Source organism: Berghia stephanieae, chromosome 10, assembly GCF_034508935.2.
Source record: "Berghia stephanieae isolate SIO BIC M18660-M18661 chromosome 10, UCSD_Bste_1.3, whole genome shotgun sequence".
NCBI lineage: Eukaryota > Metazoa > Mollusca > Gastropoda > Nudibranchia > Aeolidiidae > Berghia > Berghia stephanieae.
In genome coordinates, this window is record NC_088369.1 from 25,066,723 (window position 1) to 25,076,806 (window position 10,084).

General features: G+C 37.3%; 1 protein-coding gene across 1 annotated transcript in view; it reads right to left on the reverse strand.

Annotated features, from left to right (window-relative positions):
* Positions 1-10,084, reverse strand: part of LOC144980616 (uncharacterized) — a 13,566-nt gene that overhangs the window by 2,020 nt on the left and 1,462 nt on the right. The window contains exons 2-3 of the mRNA XM_078928296.1: positions 10,043-10,081; positions 6,947-7,164 (exon numbers count right to left, since the gene is read on the reverse strand). Coding sequence (XP_078784422.1) covers positions 6,947-7,164; positions 10,043-10,081 — 257 coding nt within the window. The remainder of the gene's footprint in view (positions 1-6,946; positions 7,165-10,042; positions 10,082-10,084) is intronic.

Genomic DNA, 10,084 nt, shown 5'->3' on the forward strand with positions numbered 1-10,084 from the left:
GTAGTAGAAGAAGCCGTTCTTGTTGTATCTTTTGATGTTATTGTATCTTCTGTTGCTGGTGCTGTTGTGGAGGGCGATGTCAAATAATGAAGTTTGGAAACAGGTTAAGGTGAAAGACGTTTAGATAGAATGACAATGAGTTTCCTTAACGCAGTGTATCCAATCCAATCGCCTTGTTGGGCTTATACAACGTTTGAATGGGCCAGATAAAACAGACCAATGACAATTGAGTGTCATTCACTGTCGTTATAATACACAATCCAATCCAAAGAGTTTATGCGACGAAATTATGAAAACAAATCCGTTTAATGGTAAGCAAGAAAATCGCGGCCGAAAGAAGCAAAGAACCGAAGGTGAATGAAAATGAAGTATTTCAAGTATAGAATATTTATAAAAGTGGGAAATGTTATGTTAATACTTCCTACGAAACACAAGAAGCTTGGTTATCTTCAAAGGCATATTATTTGATTCTGATGAAAAAAATGAACATATTTGAGTTAATGACATTAAAAAGTCAAAGACTAGTGCTTTCGAAGTTATGAAATTTGTTAATCCGCTATAATCCGTATCGGGAATTGTTTTTATTTTTTTTTTTGAATGCTCAGAACACAGGTCTCTTTTAATTTTTGTTTACAGAATTCCGAACGTGTTCCGAACTGTAGCACAAGTCTGGAAACTCGACTAGTGTATTTGGAACAAGTTTGAAATTCAAACCACTAGAGTAGCTCTTGGTATTACATAAACCATGTTTGTTGCAAGTGCCGTTAAACCTCTAAAAAACGGTAGAGAATTATTTTTCTACCATGCCCTAAAATTATTTTGTTATTTCTGATCAAGACATTATTTCACGGCTTATTGTTATGTTTTCAAAATTATTTCGTCCTTGCGTTTCATTGAAGTCATTCAGTGCTAATTCATTGGGGCTTATTTTCGTTCTTTGGATTCTAGGCTACCTATTTGTTCTTTTGACTAAAACGAAACAGACCAACATGTACATATATGCAGTTCTGACATATCGAACCCGCTTATGGGTCTAGTTTTAACATTGTTGTAATCGATAATATCTTGCGTATTTTTTTTTTTGAGATTTGTATTACAACAATGAGTCCATAAGGAATTTGGTTATCAGACCTGCAAATAAGTGCATATTCTAAACAAACGGTTTAACGTGAAAGATTCTGTTTTTCGTTAGCATTTTCATGACATTCCATTATTTTGTCGGGCAAATGAGTGTTAGATAATTACGTATCTATTAATGAAATGAACTTTAAAATGAAAGGGTAATTTTTTATTTCGTCCTTATTAGAAACGATTATAACAACAACGACATGAGCACGAGAAATCAAAATACAACACTCAATCCTCAACACCTTAGAATAAACATCCTATAATACAAAGAATTAAGATATTTGATAAATAAATCAAAGCAGATTCTTCATCAAATAAATATTGAGTAACTTTCTAGTGTTCTTGAAATCCAAATCCAATTAGAAATAAAATTCGAATAAAATCAAGACAGAATCAACATCATACACAGAACAGATGACACCGGAGTGGAGAATGATTGATTTACTTGTGTCTATGTCGAAACAAAAATAACTGACGCTCCGCATACTAAACATAACATTACAAACACCGGAGCCCATCAAACTAATGTCTTAGATTTTGTTTTGGTCCAACAAACTATGCCGTTTGTGACGATCACTGTGTCCCATGGTGGTCGGGACAACATTGTTTTATCTTCTTCTTTCATTTCGAAACTTGAAGATTAGAAGTTGTTAAGGTTGTTGTTAATAATTTGATGATTTCTCTTAATTTTTGTGCAACTGACCTCGTTTACTGCATCGATAAAGCGTCGTTGATATCATAAATATCGCAAATTCATCGTCAACTTTATCATCATCATCATCATCATCATCATCATCATCATCATCATCATCATCATCATCACCATCATCATCATCATCATCATTTTTTCTGACACTCCCCCCCCCCCCACCACTCATGTATGCACAGCAGTGATTGGGTTGCTGGGTTTATTAGATCTGACGGAAAGTACTTTGTGCTACTCCACACAATCACGTCTTGTTTGTTTCCGCAAGAGAGGATCCTTCCTCAAACAAAAATAACTTAAAATACAATTCCCTCTATTTAACAAAAAATAAAAAGGCACATGCAGTCGGAGTTTATCCCGGTTTCTACAGCTTAAAATAGACAATGGCAATTGCTTGCTTGCTATCCTTTAGATAGGACGCTTGCTATCGTAAAGTACTTTACGTCAGATCTAACAGACCCAGTTACCCAATCACTGCTGGTGGGACAGGACGGGGGGGGCGGGGGGGGGGGGGGGTCATAAAAATTCTCGACTTCACCTGGGACTGACTCGATCCTTTTGCGTGTAAATCGAGTACTCTCCCTACTGAGATATCACAACAACCCACGCCCCTCCCTCTCCCCCCCCCCCCCTTCCATCTCTACTTAGTCCTCGGGATCAATTTTGTGAAGAGAATCAAAATTGGCCAAGCGTCAGCCGCAGTGCAGCGATACAAATCAACAGAGGAATTGAACTTCTTGTATCTCCCCTCACTCCCTCTCACTCCCGCTCATAATTATACAGCTTAATAGCCACGAGAGAACGGGGAAAATTGGGATTAACAATAAGGTCCTTTTGGAGATAGTGCAATAACATCCACTAAACCATCCCGCTCGTATGTCAGATTCGTTTAACCCTCCCATTACCAAACATGGGAAAATCATCGTCACATTTGTCACGATGTAATCAAACGTTTTCTCATTCTCATTTCTTTTGTACATCACAAAATTTAAAGAATCTGTTTTTTAATTGAGCTTTTATATAGCGCAATATCCACTTAACGTGCTCAAAGCGCTTTACAAAGTGTCCTTGACAAACAGCAATACTTAGCATGCGGGACTAGACATGACGCCTGTAAGGCGATATTACATTTTTCGGACAGAGACAACGCTGTTAACGGCCAGGTACTCATTTTACACCTGAGTACGGTGAGAGAATGTGAGTAAACAGCCTTTTCCAAGAATTCAACTATGCGCCGAGCGAGGATCGAACTCAGGACCTTCCGATCTGAAAGCGAGTGTCATACCACTAGGCCACATAGCCTTTATCTAATTCTTATTACAGTTATAAAACCAGACATTGTGGTGTAGAGTTCATTTTGCAATACAAAATTATGTATGGAATGTACTTGTTTTTTGTTTTTTTTTTTCTGATTGAGTAAGAATAGTCTATTTTTGTGTTGGGTGGATGTTAAAATTTGGCGAATATTCTAAAAATGGCTTGTAAGAAGGGCAGGGAGTTAATATAGAAGGAATGAATTTGACGTCACTCAGATCTTTGTTATTGTTTTTAGACAGCCGTTTTAATGATTCGTTATCAGTAAATTATATCAAACTATAAACGTTCAAGGGTACCACATAGTTTTGTGTGTTAGTACGCTTTATCTGACTGGCGGAGTGCTGTGATTATTTTATCTAAGCGCACAGCATCAATACATTTCATTGAGATAGGGTATTTGCGCTTTGAATTCTAAACTATCAAATGCCTCTTTCCTACACTCCTATCGGCCATTAAACGCAGGGCGGGAAAAATGTAGAAGTAAGGAGAGAAGACCATAAAAAGAGAAGCATACACTGTTAAATAATATTATTGTTGTTAAAAGGATGGACGGGATGGGGGAGTGGAGGTAGATTGAACTGTGGATGTTAGACTCCATTCTAACTATATATATATATATATATATATATATATAATATATATATATATATATATATATATATATATATATATATATATTGTCACTAAGTATGCATGGTGGTGGGTTGCTATTTCGTAATTTAAAAAAAAATATAATAAAAATAAAAAAAAAACAACAACAAACAAAAAACAAACAAAAAAAACTTGGTTTTATATAGCGCAATATACACTAAACGTACTCAATGCGGTTTACAATGTGTCCCTAGTCAACAGCAATATTTAACATGAAGGACGAGACATAGCGCCTTAAAAAAGATATTACATTATATTTTCGGACAAAGACAACGCTGTTAATTGTACTCATTTTACACAGGAATACAGGGAATATGAATACAGAGCCCCTTTAAAGGTCTCAACTATGCGCCGCACAGAACGGGACTCGAGCCCAGGACCTTCCAATCCGAAAGGCATTGTCATACCACAAGACCACATTGCCGAACTTTATTAACTTTTCTCAAAGCGCTGTACACGGGATCCCAAGCCAAAGCAAGAGATTGTATGACATGACCCATGTAAGACGCTTTTACCGACCATGTGCTTATCTTACACCTGAGTGCGGTGAGAGAATGTGAATAAAGACTTTTCCAAGGATTCACCTTTGAACACACAAAGAGCGACTAAAAAAGGGACCTATTAGGCGTCCTTTATGTACAAACACTCTTACAATATCCGTCACTGCCTATGGCCAGGGTACTCATTCACATCTGAGTCGAATGATGTAATGTGTGTAATCGTCTTTCTCAAGAACACAACGTCGGTAACCAAAATTCTCCACTCATCCGCTCACTGACATCGCTTAACACTGCTTGACTTTTGTGACAAGACGAGACACACTGCACGTACAGCTGAGCCACCGAGAGAAACCACACAATAGGGTTCAACAGTTGTGAGGTCACTTCCCTCGTAATGACGCATAGTAACTTAGTAACTGGTTCTAAACTATCGGAATAGTGGCGGACGCCCTTATGAAATACTTCTCCGACGAGCATAAAAGTGGATCCAGAGGAGAAAAACATTATAAATCTGATCATGTTTTGACTTTTATAATCCTGATCACATGACATGTGAAAAAGTTCTAGCCAGAATGAAGAATAAGAAGTACCAATTTTCTTTATTTAGAACCAAGTTGCTCGTTGCTGGGCGGGCGTGACATCAGACTATTGAATCGTATTTCTATCTGACTCTGACCTTTGTTCTATCGTTAGCCAGGACAGGGCAGGGAACCACCGAAACTTGACAACAGAGAAAACCCCAAGAATGTTTGTGGCCGCCAATAAAACAAGATCAAATCCTAGCTTGCCAATTTCATAAACCTGTTTCTCCACACGATTTTTTTTTTGGGGGGGGGGGGGGGGGGGGGGGGGGGGGGGGGGGGGGTTGATTTCGACAATAGATATAAAACCCAAGATGCACATTGAGCATTTTAGTTCTTTTGAACGCTTCTTGTTTGTTTTTGTTTTCAAGGGTTTTACAGCGCTTGCACCACATTTAGGTCATATCAGAGCCAGTAAAATGGGATGGTAAAAATAGAATTACAATTAAGCACCTAAGACAAACGGAAATTGGTTCAAATAGGGAACCGATGTAGATTCCAAGAGCATACCATCAATGTATTTAGTTTGAGATTATCTTAACGCCTCATGCAGACACACGCACAGGATTCCACTAAGAGGAATACACTCACTTTTTAAAAAAAATAACTATTAGTTCATAATACAGAGATGATTTAAAAGGAAAAAATCACTTCCCCAAACAAACACTAGATATTTGACTGTTTCCCCTTCGGTTAAGGACTCCGGTAAGGGCCAGGACAAAATCAAGTAGTCAAGCTCCAAGACAAAGACAGAAAGCAGCTTGGAAAACAGATATTATAGGATAAAGAAGACACAACAAGTAAGTGACCTCCTGTCTACTATGGGATGTCAAAAGACCCCACCCAGTATTGAACCCTGTTTGTTGGCGTCATTATAATAATATGTGTATGTAAGAGTACGGCCATAACTGAAAGGAGAGGATCATAGATTTATCGTACTGACATAAGTTTAAATAAAAATAGTCAAATGGAATGGACGCTTCAAGTTATTCAACGAAGGCAGATAATGTGGACGTTACGGGTTTCCCCTTTGTCAATAAACAACGATGAATGAAACGAAACCCTAAAGACAGTAAATGAGAGGTTCATTGAATTAATAGCTTTATAATACGGGTTTTGACCCTTAGTGGAGCCTGTTTATGGAATTTCTCCCAAAGTTTTGAAATAATTTTAGGCTAAAAAATAACCCATAAACATCAGCGGTTTGAGACGCTTAGTCCTATTTGTATCATCAGAATAGTAAATAAATCCACATCGGTTCTTGGGAAATGCTGCTTAACTCTCTCCTTACTGGCCATTTTCAGTATTTCCTAACATGTTATGCCTACCCTAAAAGCATGTTGACCGTAATAATTGTGTGTGCAAAGCAAGCTCTACAAGACATTAAGTTCTTATGAATTAAACAAAAGATTGTTCTTCAAATTTGTGATATACAAAATAAATCTGAGCAAGAAAAATATCTATTGTGTCGTAATAAATGTGACGATTTTCCTGTAGTAGGTTGGTAAGGAGAGGATTAACACAACATAATGTGCGATTATGTAGTCTTGTGGTATGACACCCGCTTTCGGATCGGAAGGTAATGGGTTCGAGCCTCGCTCGGCGCATAGTTGAGTCCTTGGAAGAGGCTCTTTACTCACATTCTCTCACCGTACTCAGGTATAAAATGAGTACATGTCCGTTAACAGCGATATCTCTGTCGGAAAAAAATATAGTATCGCCTAACAGGAGTTATGTCTCGTTCTAAATGTTACGTGTTGCTGTTGGTTAGGGACCTTTTACAAAACGCTTTGAGCATGTTTAGTGGATATTGCGCTATATAAAAGCTCAAGTTTAACATAATCCAGAATACAGTACACACTATGGCTCTAAATATATGTACACATATTCACAGGTCTGATAACTGAACGAAATTAGGGGCCTGATGTAATATTAACCTTATGAATAATATTTTGCGTTGATTTTGAGGATATCTTCATTGAGCCCATAATAAATTCAGTTATCAGACCTGCAAAAAAGTACCCGTCAATCTATAAGAAAAGGTAAATTCTGAGCACACTTACCTTGAGATTGGCGTTGGCCATGATGTTAATGAATGTGTCGCTAACACTTCGATGTTCGTCGTTTAACTCAGGGCTAAAATCTGTGTTGTAATATAAGCTTGGAAATTTGAGAAACTGTACTGAGTAAGCCATCAGTCCGAGGTGTTCTGTGGCCTCGAACAGAATCTCTTCCGGGGTTAGGAGAGGTTCAACTCCTAGCTGTTGGCCGATTTCAATTCCTTGAGGGAGGGAAATGTTGAAATTAGTTTTAGGCGAAGTTGGATTATATTTCGAGCTTTTGAACGTGTTTGTTTCTATAAGAACACTTACTGATTGTGTGTTGAAGTGAAATGTTTACCAATTTTGTCTGTCTAAACAATAATAACTTACACAAAGAACAATGGGTTAAAGATTTGGTGAGAAATGATCACCTCTCTGGCTGCTGGCGACCACTTCATTCAATATATAGATAGAACGAAGTTGACGTCACTCGGGTCTTTGTTATTCTTTTTTTTTTTGCCATTCACGTTTATGAGTAATTCTCACTTAACTGTATTATCCAGACTATAAAAATTCATGGTTTCACAGAGTTTTGTGTGTTGTTCCGTTATACTTCCGGATGACAATGTTGTGAGTTTTTTAGCCAAGCGCATACTATCTAAAGACGGAACGAAATTGCTGTCACTCAGCATTTTGTTACTGTTTTTAAACATCCATTTTGGTGATTAGTTCTCATCAAATAAGACCATTCAGGTTACACATAGTTTTGTGTGGGGGTACGTTGTTTCTGACTGGTGGATTTTGTGAGTTTTTTTAAAGCTTAACCCTCTCCTTACTGGCCATTTTCCGGATTTTCACACCCAACCTATAGATAGTTCGAAGATGACGTCACTCAGTTCTTTGTTATTGTATTTTGCCATCCGCGTTTATGAGTAATGCTCACTGAACTGTATTAACCTGACTATAAACGTTCATGGATACATACAGTATAGTGTGTTGGTCCGTTATACTTCCGGATGGCAATGTTATGAGCTTCTTAGCCAAGCGCATACTATCTATACAAAAATATATTTATTTCACTCAAACACAAAATCTGTTATACATATTTCTTTGCTAAACGAGCTATTCAACAGTGTTAATATATTTTAACTATAGCAAACATTTTTGTTCAAATATTATGATGTACAAAAGAAATCAGAATGAGAAAAATGTTGGCTGCATCGTAACAAATGTGACGATTTTCCTATGGGTGGTTAGGATGGATGGCAAAGCATCAGAATGCGGACAATCTATATTATTGTTCCATGTTCTCGAGCCATTGTTCACAAAGAAAAATGTGCTGTAAATGACCTACATAATAAAAAGTATTCACAGTTTTTGCAATATCCAACATCACAATTATTGTGATGAACAGTTCATTTTGTTCAGCTCGATCCATGAGTATGTATAGATAATATGTGCTTGGTCAAGAAGCTCACAACATTGCCATCCGGAAGTAAAACGGACCAACACACAAAACAATGTGTAACCTTAAACGTTTATAGTCTGGTTAATACATTTTAGTGAGAATTACTCATAAACGCGGAAGGCAAAAAAAAACAATAACAAAGACCCGAGTGACGTCAACTTCATTCTATCTATATCATAACTGTCATAAACAAAGCAGCGTGTTTACATTTGTTAAGAAATATTCACAGCAACACGTCATGTGATCGATGACTTGATTGGCAGGAAACTTGAATTTTGATCTCTACTATTGGGAAGATTTATTGATGGTATGCGTTTAACTTAGGTAATGACCAATAATTCTGCCCGCCATTTCAATCGTACCAGCACACACAACTACCCATGTCGAACCTTAAAAGTTTGCAAACTGATTTATAGAATTTGGTGAGAACTAATCACCCAACTGGCGGTCTAAAAACAAGGACAACGAGCCGACTGGTGTCAATTTCATTTATTCTACATATACCCAGCTTTCCCTTCACACCGATCATCAGTCATGAGATTATTCTTTTTTTTTTTTACTTGGTTTTTTATTAATCGCAAACTTTAAAAATATTGTGTACATTTGAGTCTTCCTCAAGATAGTGTCGAATGTGTTGGGGGCATAGACACCTTTAGTCCTCTGCTGTACTTTGGAGAAAAAAAAACATATTTAAAAATTTGGCCAGAAAACTCGTCCTTTAAATAGCGATCGATTTAAATGACCCTCATCTCGGCAAAAATCTCAAACCTGGGACTTCGCGAAGTCACCTTAAACGTTATAGTCTAATTGAAAGAATTTAGTGAGAACTAATCATTAAATTGACTGTCTAAAAGAAATAACAAACAGGTGAGTGACGTCAATTTCGTTCCTTCTATTGAGGCTATGCGTTTAGCTAAAAAAACTAACAACATCCGCCAGTCGGATTTGAAATAACGACACATAAAACTATGTGTAAAAATAAACGTTTATAGTCTGATTGATAGAATTTAGTTAGTACTATGTAGTCATTAAAATGGCTGTCTAAAAATAACACCAAGAGCTGATGCCATCCGAATCCCGCATGATTGAGTTCTTGCAAAATGCTCTTCACTCACATTCTCTTACCGTACTCAGGTGTAGATTGAGTACCTGCGGGTACAAAAAAGAGTTGCAATATCGCCTATCAGGCGTCATGTCTCATCCAACATGTGATGTGTTGCTGTTGGCTAGGCACTCCCTCTAAAATAAAGATCTGAACGAGTGTATGTGAAAGGTGCCAGACAAAGCAATAAAGAAAAATACAAGAAAAAAAACTATCCCCCCCCCCCCCCCCAAAAAAAAAAAAAAAAATCAGTCTAACACGACTGGGGATCGAACCTCACACCTTCTGATTACAGGTCAGGTCTTAAGTTCGATCCCTTGTCGAGGTTGCCTGATTTTTTGGGATGTTTTTTTCTTCTTGTATTTTTCATTCTTGCTTTGCCTGACACATTTCATACATACACACTTGTTCAGATCTTTATCTTATACCGGTGCCAGCTCCTTAATTTCTTAATTTGATACTCCTTTTAAAGCGCCCTGAGCACGTTTAGCAGATATTGCGCTCTAAATAAAAGCTCAATTCTTTTTAGATTTATATAATTGGTTACCTTGACGAAGTGTTTCCAAAGCTGTTCCGTGTCCATCTCCTA